This window comes from Tenrec ecaudatus, chromosome 10, assembly GCF_050624435.1.
Source record: "Tenrec ecaudatus isolate mTenEca1 chromosome 10, mTenEca1.hap1, whole genome shotgun sequence".
Lineage (NCBI taxonomy): Eukaryota > Metazoa > Chordata > Mammalia > Afrosoricida > Tenrecidae > Tenrec > Tenrec ecaudatus.
In genome coordinates this window covers 84,910,999-84,931,346 of record NC_134539.1, presented here as the reverse complement: position 1 = coordinate 84,931,346, position 20,348 = coordinate 84,910,999, and the positions used below count along the sequence as shown (strand labels likewise).

Genomic DNA, 20,348 nt, shown 5'->3' with positions numbered 1-20,348 from the left:
GGCCTCACACCCCTTCTCGGCCCTCAGTTCCCGCTCTCTAGGAACTGGGGGCTTTTACTCCTCGGAACCCCACCTCCCTTCCCTGGGTGCAGAGTGCTGTGAGCCCTTGGGGCTGCTCTGGCTCTCGATGGCAAGTCAGGGGTCAGAAGGGAAGCTCAGCCAAGCCACTCCCTTCTCTCTCCTCCTACTAACAAGGGACCAGGCTCTAGGCCATGGGCTCTGACTATGGCAGGTCCTTTTAGTCGCCGCCAGGGCGCCTCCTGCCTTCCCCCTCACTTCGCCAGCTGGCATTCTGCCCAGCAACCGGGGAAGCCATGCCCAGCTGCTGGCCTGGCCTGACCCCAAAATTTGGAGTGGGGAGACACAAACTGGCAGCTCCTGAAGCCAGATGCTGAGGAGGGCAAGCCAAAGGCTGGACACCTGGGTTCTCACACGAACCCCCTGGGGCCCTGACGTCCTTTTTTGGGACCAGGGAAGCCTCTATTTATATTTCCGCAGCTAATCCCCAAGTCTCCTGTCATCTCAGCATAGCCTTGAAGGAAAAGAAAGCCTTGGCGGGTCATTTCCCCATCTTCCCTGCTGATCATCACACCTTCTGGGGGGGGGGGGGTCTCCAGGATGACCTACACCTGCCACCTGCTTCCAAGGAGCTTAGAACCTGCGGGTCCTAGCTCTCCCCACTCCCCATCCCCCACTGACCCCTCTGAGAACTCAGGGGCCTGCCCTTTGCCCCCCTGGACTCACTCGTCATTCCCACATTGCGTCCAGAAATCCTTACCTAAGCTTAATGGATAGTTAGGGAGATTCAAATGAAGCCCTGGGCAGAGGCATAGCACTGACCTCTCAAATGCACCCAGAATCATGGACATAGACGCAGTCTACCTGCTGTCAGCAGGGCTAGGTCCCTGGCTTTCTCTCCACATGTTTCTGTCAGAAGGCCCAGGTCAAGTTCGTCCCTGCAGTCCCCCTTCATTCTCCCTGACCACTGCCAGCCTGTGGCGGTACCCCGAGTTGGGAAAGGCCCTGCTTGCCTGCCAAACAGACCTGGGGCCCTGCTCTGCCCCCCTTCCCCAGCAAGCACCAGCCTAACCAGCCAGACCTGTCCTGTGCAGGCAGAGGCAGGGGTGGCAGAGGGAGGGCGAGAGCTCCAGGTTTGGCCCAGCCTCTCGCTCCAGGACACACAATCCTTCCTCCCTTGGCAGCCAACGGAAAGTTAGCCACAACAATTAACACCGCAGGCCCGGTTTCCATTGCTTCAGAAGCCAGGCATCTCCCTCCTGCAAGGCACCTTCTCCCAACACCAGCATCCCCTCGGTCGTCCTCAGGGTGTCTGGGAGCCTGCTGGGCAGGGGTAGTAAGGCGCTCTGAGGAGGCCCGCCCGCCCTCCCTAGCCCCAGGGACTGCGGGTAGCACGAGCATGGAAACGGAGGCTGCCCGGGTAGCGGTGAGGGCAGGACAACTGGCTACGGAGGGGGCGAAATGGCCTGGGGGCACCACCAGCTGGAGGGCAGCCGTCCTGGGACTTGACGGCCTGTTCATTCCTCTCCCGGCACCACCCAGAGGTTCTCCAACTCAGGGAGATGTCGACGGCCAAGAGAGGGAAAGCAAGCGAATCTAAGTCCTAACCTCGCCGTCTCACCAGCCACTCAATGCTGGCCCAGAGCCCAGACTCTCCCACATCTCCCACTCGGATCTGGGGAAGACGCGGCGGGAGGAGGGCGGGCGAGGGGCGGGGGGCGGAGCCTGGCAGCCAGGGAAAGGAGGCGGAGCCTCTGGGAAAGCCTCGCCCCCCGCCCGCCCCCTCTTCTTCTAATCTCACCATCAATCTCTCACACATATATTTATTTTTTCTCAAATTCCCCTCCCTCCCCCACAACGAACCACCATAATAGGTCTGCCGCACATGCGTATTGCATGCCAGGGGGTGGGTTTGTATTTTCAGGCCTTTTGCAAAGAAACTACCAGAATTTTCCGCACCACCCACAATCACTCCCCACCCCCACTCCGGAGGAATCGCGTCTATATATTATGTGATATTATTTCTCTAGACTTGCCAGAAGGGGGAGGGAGACGAAACGAGTTTTGGGCTTCCTGCTCCCTTCCCCCACCAACTCGAGGGCTCTGATTTTAAACGTTTAACAATGTACGGAGACTGGAGGAGAGGGGGAGGGATAAGATCGGTCTGGAGTACGGACGTAAAACAAAATGGTGAGAATCAGAGCAGACGGGCTGAAAAACAATGGGAGCCTCGAATAGCGAAACTCCACACTGTAGCAAAGGGCGAGCGAGGCTCCTCTCCCCCGCACTCGACGGACAGAAATAATTAACGGACGACCGATGTTTCCCCAAAGTTTTACCTCGGAAAGTCATCTGGGGGCGGGGGTGTATCTGGGTCACCCATTTGACTGGGAGAGAGAACTGCCCTGGGAGAAAGGGGGGCGGTTTTCATTTCAAATAGAAGAGGGGGGTTCTCAAGCATGGGACATTTCTCCTCATCTACTCAGAAAGCAGAGAGGGCTGGGGAGGCAATACTGACACAAAGGCCGGCCCATGTCCACCTTAACATTCTTTCAGGCGCCTCCCTCTCAGCCCCGAGTCCGGGTTCAAAAAGCTCCCCATCATCACCACACCCCAAGCCCAGAACGCCAGCAGGCGGAGCGGCCAATCCCTGCAGTAAACCTGACATCCTTTCTGGCCCCCAGGTAGCCCCGCTGTTGTTTTGCGGGCACCCCTGGGCCCCCGACTCTTTCCGCCCTTTCTCTCCAGCACAATCAGTGGGCGCTCCGGGGCAACTTTCAAACCAAACCCCAACAACAAACTTTTCCCTTTTCAGACCAGCCTGGGCATTAAATGGGGGGGGGGGCGTTATCTCGCTGCCCTCGGACATGCCCCGCAGGCCTCCCCTCCGACGGCACGCGGGCGTCCGCCACACAGACGCAACGCACGGCTGTACAGCTGAAGTCGGGTGCACGGGTGCAGCGTCTGGGGTGGGCACTGCCCCGCAGGGCGTGTGGCCGACACTAAGACAATGCGTTCTTAAAGGAGGAGAAAGACTAGAAGGTAGCGGGCGTGGAGTGCCGCCGGGTGACCGGCTCGGCGCGGCGGCCCAGCTGCACGCGGCGGGGTGGGCAGTTCACGCCCCCGGCGCCAGTGACAGGGGCTGGCGGCCACGGGACAGCCACAGCCGGGCAGCGCGGCCAGCCCGGACGGACGGACGGACGGGGTCACGGGGGCGCACTTGACACAAAAGAGCCCGGAGGGGGCGGCGCGGGCGTGGGGGAGGGGGCCCTGGAGTCCCCAGGTACTTGTTCGCTCGGGCCGAGAAGGGGCGCCGCTTTCCCCGGCGCCAGTTGGGGGGCGGGGGGCAGCGCTGGTTCCAGGAAGTGGTCTGTGTGGAGCGTAGCCGCCACCTGCCCCCGGCCATCAGCCGCCCGCAGCACCCCGCGACCGGTCCCCACGTGCCACTGCACGCCCTTCAGCTGGCGGCGCCGAAGTCCCCGCAGGTGGGGGGGCACCTGACGGACAGTCTCCCCCGTCCTCCGGGGGGGCGGGCGAGGGCCGCGGTCCGCGCCACCCCCGACTCCCGTCGGTGCAGCCCCACCGGGGCCCGAGCCCGAGGGGCGCGCGCGCGGCCGCCCCTCCCCCACGCGCCCCTCCCCCACGCCGCCGTCCGGCCGCCCGGGTCTCGGCGGCCCCCCGCGCGGCCAGGGAGGGGGCCCCGGCTTCGCCGCGGCCGTTTCCTGCCTACCCCCTCCCCGCCGAGCGTGAAAAAAAGCCTCCTCCCCCGAAAGCCGCGACCAAGTGGCCCGGTCCGCGCGCGCAGCTCGCTCCCGGCGTCCTCCGGCCGGGCGGCGGCGGGGGAGGGGGCCGGCCTGAGGCGCGCCCCGCGCCCCGGAGCGACTCGCCGGGCGCGCGGTGGGGGTCCCGCCGCGCTCGGCCTCGCGTCGCGGCGCCCGCGGGGGCTCGGCGGGGCGGCGGGCGCTTACCTGGCGGCGGCGGCGGCGGGGGCAGCGGCGGCGGCGGCGGCGGCGGCGGCGGCGGGAAGAGGTGGCAGCCGGGGGGGCGGTGGCGGTCGCGGCCCCGGTCGAGGTCCGGCCGGCGCCCGAGCACTCGCTCCTCGTCGTCGTCCTCGTCGTCCTCGTCGGCCGCCTCCACCTCCTCCTCCTCCTCGTCGCCCTCTTCTTCCTCCTCGTCTTCCTCCTCCGACACCACCATCTCCTCCTCCTCCTCCTCCTCGTCCCTCAGAGGGGAAGCCATCCTGTGGCTCTGGCCCCCCCACCACCCCCCCACCCACCGCCCGCCCGCCTCCCCCACCGCTACCACCACCACCTCCTCCTCCTCCTCCTCCTCCTCCTCCTCCTCCTCCTCGGCGACGGCGGCGGGCGGCCTCCTCCTCCTCCTCCTCACCGCCTCCCCCAGCCCCCGAAACCCCTGGGCCACCCCCTCCAAAACCCCCACCCTCGGGGCCGCCGTCTGAGGAGGGGGGCCAAACCGCCCCCAAAAATTTTCTTGCAAAAATTTCAGGGCAGGGGAGACTGGGGGCCTCTTTCCTTCCTCCCAAGAGAGCAAGAAAGGGGGATTCAAAAAAATTATAGATAGATAGATAGATATAAAAGTTTTCGACTTCTCTCTACCCCTTTCGCCGTTGCTTTAAATATATTTAAATTCTGAGGGGGGCGCTCAGAAATATTTCTCTGAGCTGAGGCACTAAGATGGCCGCCTTGAAATTATTTTTAAAACAACCCCCCCTCCAGGATGGCCACCCCCTCCAAGAAGAAAGGGAGAGGGGGGAAAATCCCCTTTTAAAACAAAATGGCTGGCTTAATATTTCATTTTTCACCCCCCTTCCTCCTGCCTGCTACACCCCCATCTCCTAGCCTCTACCCAGAAACCCACGAATTGCTCCTTTTTTTCATAACTGATTAGTGCACAGATTAATAGATATATTTTCTTGTGTACTGAATGTGTGTGTGTGTGTGTGTTTTGGGGGGGCATGAAGGATTTCTGCATAAAACAAAAATGGCTGCTGTGACTTAACTCCCCCCTTGGAAAAAATATTGGAGGGGGGGCATTAATCAGTACTCATGCTCAGTCTGACATCAGCATAAATTGTTAAAGGTTAACTAGTTAAATACTAGTCCAACTAGATTTAATTTTTTTATTTTCTTTACTAGTCTCTTCCTCCCCACCTCCCTTCTCTAAAGAAAAGCTTTTTTTTTTTTCTGAATACTTCAGAAGGGAGTGGTTTGATGTGAAGGTTTTTTTTTCCCCCTTCAGGCATTGAAAAGGAAAAGATGAAATATATGTTTATATATAAATCTGTGTCTGCATACCTCACTGAAGTAAAAACGCATTTAATTGTGTACGTATCTTTTAAGTGAGAAAGCGGTACGGGATTTTTCTTTCTTTGAAAAAAGTGATAGAAATTTCAGTGACTTTTGGGGGAAAGATACGAATAGATACAATGATTGAGTTTTTTTTCCAAAGGAGTCCATGTTTGATTCTTCCCTTTGCTCGGCCTTTTTAGTGATTTATAATTATTGGAAATTTTATCTTCACTCTTTTCTACCTTGACACCATCCCCCACCCCCACCCCCACCTTTCCCTTAATTGTTTGGATGTAAAATTCATTTGATTTAGGCAATTGATTTGATGTGAATAGAACAAAATTTGTAGATAAGGAGGAAAGAGTCAAGTCTGAAGATTGTGAAATGATGTTCTCTTGTCTCCTAGTTTAGTACGTTCTTCTCCAACGTTGACAGCGTAGAAGAAACTGAGGGGCGTGCACGAGGAAAGTAACTGGACTGAGAGACAGGTGGGGGGAGATCCCTGTGCCCCGGCGTGTGCATCTGTCTTTCTAAACTGCAGCTTGCACCTGTGCTCTAGTGGGTATCTCATCGAATGGTACCAGTCATCAGAAGGAAGGTAGGAAAGGCATCTGGAGGTAACTTCCTCTTGTACAGACTTGACCAGAGAGGTCTAGACCTAAGAGGAAGCTTGCCGGTTGGAAGGGGAACAGCGCCTTGTCTTTCTCCCTTTTCCAGCAGTGACAGAGGGTAGTGGTCGCTGTGTTCCCCTTTTTCCTTCTTATCGTCCATCCTTTGGATCTCATTTGGCCCAGGCCTATGGAATCATTTCTCTGGGGCTGGAGCTCTGCTCCTTCAATAGAGCTGTCAGCCCCACAGCTTCTGTAGTGCCCAGAGCACCCTCGGAGGCAGGAGTGGGTAGGCAGCAACCAGAAAGTGTTCGTGATAGGGGATAATGTGCACATTTTTATTATAGAGGCTAAAACACTCTAGGGTTCCCCTCCCACCGACGTACTTTTATCGAGCATTGGTTTCCATCTTTTCTCAATATTGGCTTCGAAATGCTCTTCCTTCTCCATAGCATTCCTGTACTGGGTCCGATTCTTCATCTGCGTCTTCCACCAGAGTTTGTTCTGTCCTTTCAGTCTCTGTACGAGTCTGTCTGGGTTTCCCCTCTTTCTGTAGACTGGGGGGGGGGGGGGGGAGGGGTGGTGTGTGTGTGTGTGTATGTGTCTTTTTTCTCTCTCACTGAGATGGTCTTTTTCATCCCTTTGACTCAGGCATTGTCACCTCTCAGTGACTTTCCATCTCTGTTTTCTGTTTACTTCTGGTTTCCGGTCTGTGACTGAGTGCCTGGCATGCTCTCTTCTTTTTGCCTCACCTGGTGTGTGTCTGGATCATACTGTGTCTGTGAAGAGGGCCTCCACGTGTGTGGTAGTGGTGGGTGAGTAGGGGGGCACACGGTGCATCGTGTGCGCCGCTGTCTCTGCCTCTGACCTTCGCCCTCTCTAGTACGTGCTTCTGCCTGCTTGCCACATTGCCATGACCCGCAGGTGAGGGTGGCTAAGGATGGGTTTGGGGGTGGCTGTGTGCATCCTTGTGCAAGCATTAGTCATGCGCTCTCGAGAGTGTGCTTTCTATTTGGATTTGCCTGATTTTCTCCCCCTGTCCTTTTCTGCCCTGCCATCCTGTCTCTTCTCTCTTCGTCCTCCCTACTGATCTCTGGATTTTTCTTCTAGCCTGCTTTCTTTCCATCTGCATCTCTACCTGCTTGGTCCTATTATGGTGTCTGCCTGCCTGTCTGCTCCTCCCTCGCTGGCTGGCAGCCTCTCTCTCTCCCTGTCTGCTTCTCTGGCTGTTTGCCCACCACTCTCTCTATAGCCATCTGTCTCCCCGCCTGCCTGTCTCTATCATTTTTTAGCCTGCTTCTCTTGGTTTGTCTACCTCCCAAGCCCTGCCATGGTTCCCTATCTTCATTTGCCTCTTAGCTGACCTTGCTGTCTCTTCACTCCCCCTCTTAATTATTCCTGTTTGTTCATGATTTTTCCTTAATTTCCTTCTCTCTCTTCAGCCTGTCTACTCTCCTGCTGCTACCCCACTATTTAATCTCTTAATCTTGGTTTTTTTTTCTTATTGTATCTTGTTCCCCTTTGCCCAAAACTCTTGATCGATCTATCATCTTGCCATATCCCCTACCCTGCCGTTTTCCAGCCACCTCCCTTCACTCTCAGTTGTTTCTGTCTGTCTGGTTTTTTTTCCTTTGACTGTTCAGACAGTTGGTGCCTCAATGCACCTTTTTGCCAATCTCCTGTCATCTTCCCTGCCTTCCCACCTTTGACTGTCTGTTTGTCTGGCAGGCCCTTGCTGTCTACATCCTGCGCCTTTTCTCTTCTTTTCTTTTTGTCCCCAGCCAACCCTTGAATAGGTGGCAAATGCACATGACAGAAAAGTGTTAGATTTTTAAAAGGTTGACAGCGAAGAGTAAGACTCTCACTTATCCCTCTCTCGCCCCAAAGGCAGCCCCTGGCCCACAGTTCTTGGACATGGTTCCAGAGAAATGGACACAATGCCAAACAAAAGTTGCCTTGCTTCTGGCCACCCTCCTCCCAGTTTGGATGCGTAGTTCTTGGTCAGAAGCCTCCTACATTAGGAGGCTGCCCTCCTTGCCTCCTGTCTTTTTGACTTCACATTATGACACTTAGCGGGGTGCTAATTTCTGGCACAGATATTTTTGTGCTCGGCTGCTAGCCTAAAGGATGGTGCTTCTGATCCCCCCAGCAGTGCCGTGGACGGAGATCCTGACAGTCTGCTGCCGGCAAGAATGCACCTAAAAAAGCACGCGGTGGAGCAGTTCTGCGCTGTAACTCCTGGGGCGTCGTGAGTCGATTGCGTTTAACTTTGGTTTCCATGCTGCTAGTTTGTGCATTTACCTCCAGCCCTTGAAGAGAATGTCAGAAGGCTTGCTTTCTCCTGACCTGTTCTATTCCTTGCAGTCAGTTGTCTTAATGTGGATCTCTTCGTCGTGGACATTTGTGTTCATCGAGAAAAGACTTGGGCGCTCTCAAGACACGTTACCATGAACACGCAGTGGATCGAGGCCGTCCTTGCTTCTCTTAGTCTACGCGTATTCCCTGTTCAAGGCACAGGGAGTTAGGCCTGCCCCAGAAGCTTGTCTTTCTCCTCGGCTACAGCTTTTGCTGCTGACAACTACTGGTCTCCATTCTCATGCCTCCTTTTAGCCCCTCTCCCATCCTACCTTAGTGATTTTACAACCTCTTGGTGGGTCAAACAGCCCCAGCCTCTATCCAGATCGCTTTCAGGAAGAGTAAGAATAAAACTTGTCTCCCCGGGGCAGTGTCTGTGTTCCTATATGTAACTGCTGTCGCCTTTGTTTCTGCCAGTCTCGTGCCCTTTCCTTCCCTTTCCTTGGTTCTATCCTCAGATGCATCTATCTTGGGCTTCATTCGTGCCTCCCTTTCTGATTGGCCACTTCCCTTCTCTCCGTCTGATTGGCCTGTATCCCTTCATCACCCCATCTGCCTGCAATAATGTATGTGATAGTACTTTATAGAGCACTGTGTAGTATAAAACATCATCACTGTCTTCCTTCTTGTTGTTTTCCGCCTTTGGCTGCCGACCGCTCTCTCTGCCGATTTCTATTGGCTTGTCTTTGTACCTTTTTGAGAGCTTGCCTGCTTCTCCTTCAGTCATTCTCTCTCCCTGGCAATCTGTCTGTTTTCCTGCTATCCTTCTCTGCTCTGTCCTTGGGATCTCTCCTTCCCTGTTCCCAGGTTTCTCTCTGTATCTTTTGCCTGACTCTGTATCCACAGGTCTTCTATCTGTGCCACGGTAGCTCAGTGTCTCCAGCTTCTTGTCTACCTGCCTGTCACCTTCCATGTAGATATAACTCTCTGTCTTTTTCTGCCTTTCTGTGCTTCGACACAGAAATGAAATAAGAAATTCAAAGCCCATCTGACTAATTGGCTGTGGAGAGTGCCTTTTCACAATATTCTTTCCATAAGACTTCAGGTGCAGATAAGAGATGCAGCTGTGCGGTGCGAGCCAGAAATTAGACGCCCCACCCCCGCAAAACAAAACACAGAGGGACTGAAAGCTCGCTAAAAAAGAGACTGTTTCAAACAAAAGCAAGACACTTTACTAAAGCAAGCATTTCTAACTTACTTTGCACCATAGGAAGCTAGAAATCCATTCCCAGGAGCAAAGTATATACCCAAAATATCACATGTGTTTGTTTTCATGATATGAACCTAGCCCTATGGACCCTAGTTTGAGACCCTTGGAGAGAGCCCACTGAGCGTGATGGATGAAGCACAAACCTGGCTGCACGCAGCAAGCAGACTGGAGGGCTGCAAAGAGGCGGTGCAGTCTCTGCTAAAGAGCTTCCTAGTCATCTTGAAATGTGAATAGGTTAGTGAGGAACGAAAAGCATAAATGTTCAGGATGTCTTAGATCTAATCATGGAATTTGAAGGGTGGAAAATCATCTAAACCAGTGGTTTCCATATGGCTTAGTGAAATTATGGTTGCTACCTGTCCTTTTATTCTGAGATTATAGATTTTATGTGTATGTATAATAATCATGTTCATATTTATTTAACAACATACTTTAAAGTGCCATTCCTAGTGAAATAAGCCGCTTATAAAACACATACTGTCGGATCCCACTTTGATGAAGTAGGCAAATGACGAGGCCTAAGCTTACGGGCTCCCAGGGGTAAGGAGGAAGGGAAAATGGAAGTCATTGCTTAGGAAGCACTGAGCTTCCGTTAAGAATGATAGAATGATAGGGGAAGTAATAGTGGTAATGGTTGAAGACCATGATGAATGTAATCAATGTGAAGTGAAAATTGTTTATGTGCTTTAGCGTCATGGACTTTTTTGACCTCTTTTGCAAACTTGACTAGATCTGTGGGAGGAAATGCGCAAAGGGTTGGAAGAGAGAGCGCCTCCTCCTCCTGTGTGCAGTTGGAAATCTCAACACACATGCGCCGCTTTATCCTAACGAAATGCACTGATGGGGAGATGCCCATGTGTGCGCCGCCGTTGTTGCCCTTACCACCCATCCTTGGCACAGTAGGAAGTCAACACCCTGCTGTGGGCCACTCCCATTTGTTGTTGACATTTTACATTCCCTCTCTGTCTGAAGTAAGATCTGCCGCTCAGAACCAAGTTGAAGGGTTTTTGAGAGAGCGCTGGAGCCCTTCATCTTTCATACTCATGATTTAGTTTATCTCTCTGCCACCTGTGTCATATGCACCATGTTTTTCTGTGACTTCTCCTGCAATGGACACGAATGTCTCTGAAGAAAGTAAGTTTTATAATAGTAGGAAGTAATATCCAGAAATACATGATTTGATATGGCAATTATATCTTCCCTCATTTAAAATATCAATAATTATTATAAAGAAAAGCATCCTGCTTGCTTTCAGTGGTATCAGTACTAGATTGTGGAAAGCTTCCAGATAATTCTGCTTTATAGGTACAGAAACCGGGACAGAAACCAAGATGGTAAAAGGATTGCTTAAGATTAAGCAATAATTAGGAGCAGGAAGAGCATTTGAACTAATATCTTCCAGTTTCCAGTCTGATGTTCTTTCTACTGCCCACTACACAACTTTTAAATCAAGGGGAGGTGCTAGAATTTTAAAGGAATGAAAAATGAAACTGCTGGTCAGGTGTATAACTGTTATCACCAATAACAACTGTACTACAGAACTGCCAACGGCAGATTGATTGGTTTGGGTTTGGATTTTGATTCTGCTTTTTCCGATGTTTTACTGGCATATAATTAACATACCGTGCAATTCAGTAGTTCAATCACATCAAGAAGAGGTGTACAGTCACCACTACAATCAGTTTTAGAACATTTTCTTCATTCTTGTTTTCCTATTTATTAGCTCCCCATTTCCCCCCAACCTCAAATCGATCGATTGGTTTAGGTGAGCATTCACAAAAAGAAGCTTACGGAGCAAGTTAGTTTCCCATCGGCAGTTTATACACATTTTGATTTGTGCCGTGGTTTGCAGTCCTCACAGCACTGCTTCCCTGTGTTTACCGTCCCCATCGGTCCTTCTTTGCCACTGTTCCTTCCTGCCATCTGAACTTTGTCCCCAGGCACATGTTGCCCTTTTGGTCTCTCAGGAGTGCATTCCTCTCTGGTGGTGCTTTTACAAGAAAAACATTTTTAAACTAAGTTTGTTTGTTACCTACTCTAGAGAGTCAATAAAGGGGGCACCTCAAAGTATAACAAATGTGAGTACCTGGAAGAAAAAGATAATGATCATTTTTTTAATATAAGTAGAAATATTTACTGGTGAATGGAGAGGTCTGGGAGTTCACCTGAAATTTTTTTTTAAAAATCATTTTATTGGGGCTCATACAACTCTTATCACAATCCACACATACATACATCAATTGAGTAAAGCACCCTTATACATTCATTGCCCTCATCACCTGAAATTTTAATTAAGATATTGTTTTAAACTTTTTATTATGAACTGGGTGAAGGTTTACTGAACGGGTCTTGATTTAGATGTTCGATGATGTAGACACACACTGTTTCATCTCATCCACTGCGGTCTCTTCAATGGACCACCGCCCATTCTATCACCTCCCTGTTTTCCTGTCTCCATCCCTCCTCCTTTCTGAACTGTCTTTGGGTAAATGCTGCCCCTGGGATCCCAAGTGGTCGAGTATTCTACAGTGAGTACACATCAGTCGCACCCACCAATATCATCCCCATTATTATCTGGCTGACAATTGAGCTACCGGGGTGTGTGCAATTCCAGACACAAGGGATAATCAAAGACCATAGTCTCGGGGTTCCATCACCAACATCTAATCAGCAAGCTTGGTCTCCTTCAGGAAGTTTTTTTTTTAACATTTTATTAGGGGCTCATACAACTCATCACAATCCATACATATACATACATCGATTGTGTAAAGCACATCTGTACATTCTTTGACCTCATCATTTTTCAAAGCATTTGCTCTCCACTAAAGCCCTTTGCATCAAGTCATCTTTTCCCCTCCTTCAGGAATTTTGTTCCATGTCTTCTTTGAACTCTACCTAGGACTTTCTAAAGCAGTGCCTGGGCACTGTCTAGTTTTTCTGTCTCAGGGCTGTGGAGACTGATGTCCACGTAGTCCGTTGGCCTAATTGTTTCCTTGGTCCTCAGTTTTCACCATTCTCCTTTTCTCTGGACAGGGATAGAACAATAGTTGCATCTCAGCTGGTTGCTCATGAGCTGTTGAGACCTTAGTGGGCTTCCTAATGAGCACGCAGACTGTGGGCCATGCTATGCTGGCAAAGGCAGCTCCAATTGCATCATCACAATTTCAAGCTGTCACGTTTCCTGCTACAGTCCCACTTCACCATCAGAGAAGCCATCGTCACACATCTGCACAAAGGTGTTCCGGACACTGTTGTTCGTAGTAGCAAAAAACTGGAGTACCCTAAGTCTCTAACAATAAAGACTAGCTAAATAGATGATGCAGCAATTAAAAAGGAGTTGCTTTTATGTATGTATGTGACTATGGCTAGCTCTTGTAATACATGGCTGAATGGAAAATAGCGATCTGTGGCTGTGTAACCCAGACAACTGACCTCTATTTTCCTGGCGCAACTGAAGAAGGAGAGCCAGTCGTAAGAGGGGACCTGGGATGTGCTAGCAACTGTCTCTGCCTGGCTGCCATGGCTGAACACTTTGATCAAGATTCTGCAGAAGAGTCCTGATGAAAAGGGAGAAAGTACAGAATAGAATTGCTAATTGTCCTGGACTCCAGACTTTTTGGAGCCACCAGGGACTAGATAAACCCTTAAAACCTGAGGTAACCATTAAAACTTAAATCTAAAATATCTCTGAAGTCTTCTTAAAGCCAAACAGTAGTTTAGTTTAGCTAGTGAAAAATGTCTGCCTTGAGCATTGTTTTAAGTACAGCTATATGAGATCAAACAATAGCAACTTGAAATATTTGCTGAGAACTATTAAGGAGTAGTGGGACTATCTTAATGGGGACAAACACCCAGAAAAGGAGCCCGAGAATGATCATTAATGTCACTACATTGTATCTGTAGAGGTGTGCTATGAATATTCTAACAACACAATAAGATAGCAAGATCAAGTTGTAAAACAGTAGCAATGCTGTGATATCATTTGGTCTATGTTTATATTTCTAGAAGTGCCTTTAAAAGTCCTTGAGATGTACATACCAGGCTGCTAACAGCGATTACCTTGAGAAATCACTGGGGAGGATCTTTTAGGTTTATTGAAAATTCTGAATTTCCATAATGAAAAATACTCATTTCTTACCTTTGTAAACAATTTGATCGCATTAGCAAATAGAGCCAAATGAGGCAAAAGGTAGTGTGATTTCTCTGAAGAAATTATTTCTCATTAATAACTAGTTCTTTGAAGTGAAAAAGATATAAGCAAAGTACCATCTGGGTGAAATGTATATGGACTTGGTAAACGCTAATGAGGTTGCTTTAAATTATGAAGGGAAAAAAATAAAATAAAAAATTATGAAGGGACCCTTTTTTTTTTTTAAAACATTTTATTAGGGCTCATACACCTCATCACAATCCATACATATACATACATCAATTGTATAAAGCACATCTGTACATTCTTTGCCCTCATCATTTTCAAAGCATTTGCTCTCCACTTAAGCCCTTTGCATCAAGTCCTCTTTTTTCCCCTCCCTCCCTGCTCCCCGCTCCCTCGTGAGCCCTTGATAATTAATAAATTATTATTTTGTCATATCTTGCCCTGTCCAGCGGAAGGGACCCTTTCTACAGAAGAGTAGGAAAAGTGGTGTTCTTTATGAAGGAAACACCATGTGAATTCACAGACTGTTTCTGGAAGGAGACACAGAAACTACAACCGTAGTTGACTATTGACAAGGGGAACTTAATTTTTCCCCTGTGCATTTATTTAAAGTAACGTGAAAACTAATTAAGAATATGTGACAGCGATGAATGCTATGGACTGTCAAATCTCTGGGTTCAGAGAAGAGAGACCTTGAGTCTGTGAAAACCTTTCATATGTAATAATATGAGACAGTGATCTCTAAAGATAAGATTTATAGCAGAGAGGAAGAAGAAAGGCAATTTAGGTCAAATACAGTATTTAGCAGGAAGCCTACTCCCCTCCCACCACTGCCCATCCGTTTGTCCTATTGTTAGGGCTCGCCCGGGGCTGTGGTGCTGGGGAGGGTGGGAGGGCAATGCGCAGAGGCCGTGTCTGGCATCCCTGCCCCACGAGGCAGAGGTCCGACCTGCCTCCACCCTCTACCCTTGTTTGCCCTCTTCGGACATGACCGCTATTTGTCTACTAGGTTCCATAGTTTGTTAGCAGTGACCACACAGAACTTCCAGGCAAAAGTCACAGTGATGTTGTCGTTTTAAGGAAGTTACAGCAAGTCAGGATCACTCAGGATACAGTCACTGGTCCACAGTAGGTTTTCTCAGCCAGCAGCCAAGTCTCTCTCTGGTCCTCAGCCACTCAGCTAATAATAACAATGAGTACAAGAATGAAGAAAATGTTTTAAAATCGATTGTGATAGTGATTGCACAACTTTTTTACCTTCAATGTGTGGTATATGACTTGTGTCAATAGTTTTTATTATGAAAATGAAATGGGAAAAAAGCCATGGAGCCATCGATGACAAGTTGATTCCTACTCATGGGACAAAGCAGAAGGTTTCCCAAATGTAAGCTTCATGGAAGCAGAGTGCCACATCTTTCTTCCATGGAGTAGTTGGTGGGTTTGAACCTCTGACTTTTCAGTTAGCAGCCAGGTAGTTATTCACACACCACTAAGTCTTCTTGGTAGGTGTATCAAAATACCAAACCCACTGCCATCAAGTTGATTCTAACTCACAGTGGCCCTACATAGGGCCTCCGAGGCCTCACCTTGTTCCTGTAGAGTGGTGGGTTTGAATCACCCCCCTGGGGGGAGCAGTCCAGAGCTCCTTGGTAGGCTCTCAAGGTGGTGTTATGGTAGAGCAAGAAGACAGCTTTTAGAAGGAAGATAGGGTCATCAGTGCTAGCATTTGATCAACTTCATGGTGTTTAAGAATAGGGTGTACAGATAAACAAGCAGCCATCTAGCTCAAAAGCATCAAAGCCCACATGAAAGAAGCGCACCAGCCTGTGTGACCATGAGGTATCAAAAGGACCAAGTATCAGACATCAAAGAACAAAATATATCAGTGGGTGTCCACCTTCCCAATATGATCACTGAAGACAAATAGGTACATAAGCAAATGTGGTGAAGAAAGCTGATGGTGCCCGGCTATCAAAAGATAAGTGTCTGGGATCTTAAAAGCTTGAAGATAAACAAGCAGCCATCTAGCTCAGAAGCAACAAAGCCCACATGGAAGAAGCACACCAGCCTGTGTGACCACGAGGTGTCAAAAGGATCAGGTATCAGGCATCAAAGAACAAAAAATCATATCATTGTGAATGAGTGGTGTACAGATTGGGGACCCAAAGCCCATCTGTAGGCAACCGGACATCCCCTTACAGAAGGATCACACGGAAGAGACGAGCCAATCAGGGTGCAGTGTAGCAAAGATGAAACACAAAAATCCTCTTCAGACTGATGAAACCTGCAATGATGCCGAATGTAGAAGATTACAGGCCAGTGGGTAGAAAGTCTTTGGTGGTAGAAGCATCTCAGCACTGGCAGGGTCTCTCCACATGGCCATTCCAGTTCCCAGGGCTGCATCAGGGTAGGTCCATGTGGCATCTCCTCAGGGCTGCCTCGCAGGGAGTCAGCCTCGTCAGTAGAGAGTCTCCAAGGGAGCGAACAGAGAGAGAGATGTGCTTTCCAAGGCTCTAATCTTTATGGAAGCCGACAGTCATTTCTTAGAAGGAAGAGGCGGATGGGTTTAAACTGTTGACCTTTCAGTTCGCATGCGAGCACTTAACCATTGCGCCCCTGGGACTCCTGCAAATGTCTATTACCCTGGCACCCTTTCTCTGAGCCCGCTTCCACTGAGTTCTTCACAACCCTCTCCAGCCAGTCCTCAGCGCCCCACGCGCTCAGACAACCTCAGTGATTTCCAGGCAATCGATTACCCAGATAATGATCAGATGAGGACTCCCTTTAATCACTGACAACCAACCTCCATATTAAACTATACCCCTCTTTGTCCTTTCCTTCCTCCTCCTCCTGGTGCTCCCATCCCTTTTCCCTTCTCAGGGGTTTGCTGGTGATCCTGTAGCTTTCCTTTATCTCCCAGCTGCTTGCTGTCTCCCAGTCACATTTGAATGCACTCAGATCTCCCTGTCTGCACGAGGAACAAGGACCCACTTCGCCGATGTCCTCCCTGTCTATGCCCATTCACAGCCAAGCTTCTTGAAAACTTTATCCACACTCACTGTCTAATTTGCGTGCCCACTCACTTTCCAACCCTCTCACTAACATGACCAACATCTCCTGGTTGCTAACTTTCGAGGCTATTTCCTGATTCTCAGCTTGCCCACTCCCTTCTTGAAATAACCTTGGCTTGGCTTCTGTGCTTTCACGTCACTGTTGCTTCCCCTCCGTCTCCGGCTCCCCCACGATACCCCTTCAGGAAGGCAGAACCACTTACTTGCCTTAGTGGTCAGACCCTATGTCAATAGCTTGGACTCGGGAGCCAGCATACCCTGGGTTCATATCCTGCCTTTAACCTATCTGGGTTTCAGTCTCCTTCACTACAGTGATTATAGGGAAGCCTTATTTTTAAGAAGTCTTATATTTGAAAGTCAGTAGGATTATGTATTCAAAGTCTTTAGCACCTGTTTGACATATTACTAAGTAAATACAGAACTTTCCTGAATCTCCAAGCCGAAGCACAATAATTGCCCTTCCCATGTGCTACCCGATTACTTTTGTGTTTATATATTTTTTAAAAGTAGGTGAGTTTCACCTCCCCGATATGATCGCTGAAGACAAATGGGTGCTTAAGTAAATGTGGTGAAGAAGCTGATGGTGCCTGGCTATCAAAAGATATAGCATGAAGGGTTCATGAGGGAGGGTAGTGTGGAAAGGGGGAACTGATGACAAGGATCTACATATAACCCTCTCCCTGGGGGATGGGCAACAGAAAAGTGGGTGAAGGGAGATGTCGGACAGTGCAAGATATGACAAAATAATTTATAAATTATCAAGGGTTCATGAGGGGAGCAGGGAGGGAGGGGGGAAATGGAAAACGAGCTGATGCCAGGAACTTACATGGAGAGCAAATGATCTGAGAATGATGAGGGTAACAAATGTACAAATATGCTTTACACAATTGATGTATGTATGGATTAAAATAAGAGTTGTATGAGCCCCCAATGAAATGATTTTTAAAAAAGAAGTAGGTGAGCTTATTTATCTGTCGCTCTTAGAACTCGTACTTCATTGCTGACTGGACGGAGACTTAGAGGAAGAAGCCCTCAGAGAGGTGAGCCTTGTCTCTTGGCAGTCTGTTCCTGACGTTTGTCTTTGGCCTCCTTCATTCTCTAAGCCAGAAGCCCGGCATATGCAAGACCACCTCCTGGTTTTCTCTTGGCATGCGGTTTCTCCAGGGCGATGCGCTGGTGCTGGTGCTGCAGGATTTGCGGAGTCACAAGAAGCTGCAGCTTGGGTGCTTCGGTGCTGGGTTTCTTGCCTTCTTGGCCCAGGCTCTCTCACAACACACTGGCCGACATCTTCAGAGAGACTGAAAAATGTGTGGATTCAGCTTGCTCTTTTGGGCCCCGGGCACAGTTGTTATCAGTCAGTCCAGTGAGATCACCCCTCCCCACTTTTTTGGTGGTGGTGTTTTTGTTTTGTTTTTTTACAATAACTTGATTGAGAACTCTCAGATTGGCATCTACACACAGCCCCAGACAGATTTGTGTATCATGCCCCACCCCCACCATGTTCTCCTTGGTCTTTAACAGGAGTGCAGCAGGCAGATGGGACCTTGGGTTAAGACACCTTGGTTCATGGGAAACCTTGCCTGTCATGCCCGCCACCGATGCACATGACATGACCCTTCCATTCATCACCCAGAGCCTTGACAGCAACTTAGGTAGCCATACAGTTCTCATAAAATGTATCAAGTTTGCATTCATCATCTGCTGCAATGAGTTTCTGGAGCCAGTGGCTGTGAAGGAGCTGTTCAGTTTCATATGAAGCAGCCAATCACCTCTGTGGCTCAGGACAGAGTCCTGGATTACCTTTTATCAGTCCTGGATTACCTTGTTTACCTTGCTCAATAGTGTTTCAGTGTACACAGTACCAGGCACACACTATGAAGATATTTGTTGTCTGATTTAAACATTTAATACATGGAAAAGGTAACATTTAAAATCAGTGGGGCAAATATATATCATTGATAAATATAAAACTATTTAGGAAAATATAAAAATTGTGTCCTTCAAACCATTTACCAAAATAATTTTAGATGAATTACAGAGCTAAATTAAAAAACAAAACTTAAAAAAAACTAGAATTAAATATAAACCAATAGTAATCTGAGAAAAGGCCTTAAAAAGGCCCTAACAAACACACAACAATCATAAAGGGAAATGTTGATTAATTTGACTCAGTAAAACTAAATGTCTAACAAACCCAGGGACAAGGGAACAACAAGTAATCCAAATCTGGGGTGAGGAAGTTATAGGAGGCCTGGTAGGGGGTCATCCAGGGTAATGTAACCAAGAGGCATTACTGAAACCCAAATGAAGACTGAACATGATAGTGGAACAAGAGGAAAGGCAAAGGAAATAGAGGAAAGAGCTAGGAGACAAAGGGAATTTATAGAGGGCCAAATAAAGGCATGAGCATATGTAAATATATATGAGGAGGGGAAATAGATCATTGTGCATATATGTATAGGTTTAGTATTAAGGTAGCAGAAGGACATTGGGTCTCCACTCAAGTACTCCCTCAATGCAAGAATACTTTCTTCTATTAAATTGGCATTCTATGATGCTCACCCTCCTGACCCAACCGCTGAAGACAAAGCAAATGAATAAGCAAATGTGGTGAAGAAAGCTGATGGTGCCTGGCTCTCAAAAGAGATAGCGTCTGGGGTCTCAAAGGCTTGAAGGTAAACCAGTGGCCATCTAGCTCAGAAGCAACAAAGCACACATGGAAGAAACACACACCAGCCTGTGTGATTACAAGGTGTCGAAGGGATCAGGTATCAGTCATCATCAGAACAAAAAAATCATACCATTGTGAATGAGGGGGAAAGTGCAGAGTGGAGACCCAAAGCCCATTTGTCAGCCACTGCACATCCCCTTACAGAAGGGTCTCGGGGAGGAGACGAGCTAGTCAGGGGGCGATGTAACAATGATGAAAAACATACAACTTTCCTCTAGTTCCTAAATGCTTCCTACTCTCCAACTATCATGATCCCAAATCTGCCTTACAAATCTGGCTAGACCAGAGGATGTACACTGGTACAGATAGGAACTGGAAACACAGGGAATCCAGGATGGATGATCCCTTCAGGACCAGTGGTGTGAGTGGCAATACTGGCAGGGTGGAGGGAGGGTGGGTTGGAAAGGGGGGACTGATTATAAGGATCTACATAAAACCTTTCTGAGGGACGGACAAAAGAGAAGTGGGTGAAGGGAGACGTCAGACAGGGCAAGATATGAAAAAATAAGTATAAGTTATCAAGGGTTCATGAGGGAGGGGAAAAATGAGAAGCTGATGCCAGGGGCTTAGGTGGAGAGCAGATGTTTTGGGAATGAAGGCAATGAATGTACAAATGTGCTTAACGCAATTGATGTATGTATGGATTGTGATAAGAGTTGTATGGGTGAACAAGCGGCCATCTAGCTCAGAAGCAAAAGAGCCCACATGGAAGAAGCACACCAGCCAGTGCGATCACGAGGTGCCAAAGGGACCAGGTATAAGGCATCAGGCAAAAAATATATATATATGTATATATATATGTGTGTGTGTGTGTGTGTATATATATATATGTATATTGAATGAAGGGGGAAGAGCAGAGTGGAGACCCAAGGCCCAAGTGTCGACCACTG

The 20,348-nt window shown here is 48.8% G+C and overlaps 1 protein-coding gene and 1 long non-coding RNA gene across 8 annotated transcripts in view; one reads left to right on the top strand and one right to left on the bottom strand.

The window, feature by feature from the left end:
• CHD3 (chromodomain helicase DNA binding protein 3) overlaps nt 1-4,272 on the bottom strand; it is a 29,098-nt gene extending 24,826 nt beyond the window's left edge. For all 6 annotated transcript variants that reach the window (XM_075560887.1, XM_075560890.1, XM_075560888.1 and 3 more), the window contains exon 1: nt 3,987-4,272. In XM_075560887.1, coding sequence (XP_075417002.1) covers nt 3,987-4,257 — 271 coding nt within the window. In that variant the 5' untranslated portion in view covers nt 4,258-4,272. The remainder of the gene's footprint in view (nt 1-3,986) is intronic.
• A 1,164-nt stretch (nt 4,273-5,436) lies between these two features.
• On the top strand, nt 5,437-9,269 carry LOC142458067 (uncharacterized). Of its 2 annotated transcripts, none has more exons than XR_012786405.1 (3): nt 5,437-5,815; nt 8,088-8,183; nt 8,300-9,269. It is a non-coding gene; the product is annotated as an uncharacterized LOC142458067 (long non-coding RNA). The 2 variants fall into 2 exon arrangements; XR_012786404.1 differs by having other exon boundaries at nt 8,085-8,183; nt 8,300-9,268.
• Nucleotides 9,270-20,348: the final 11,079 nt, after the last annotated feature.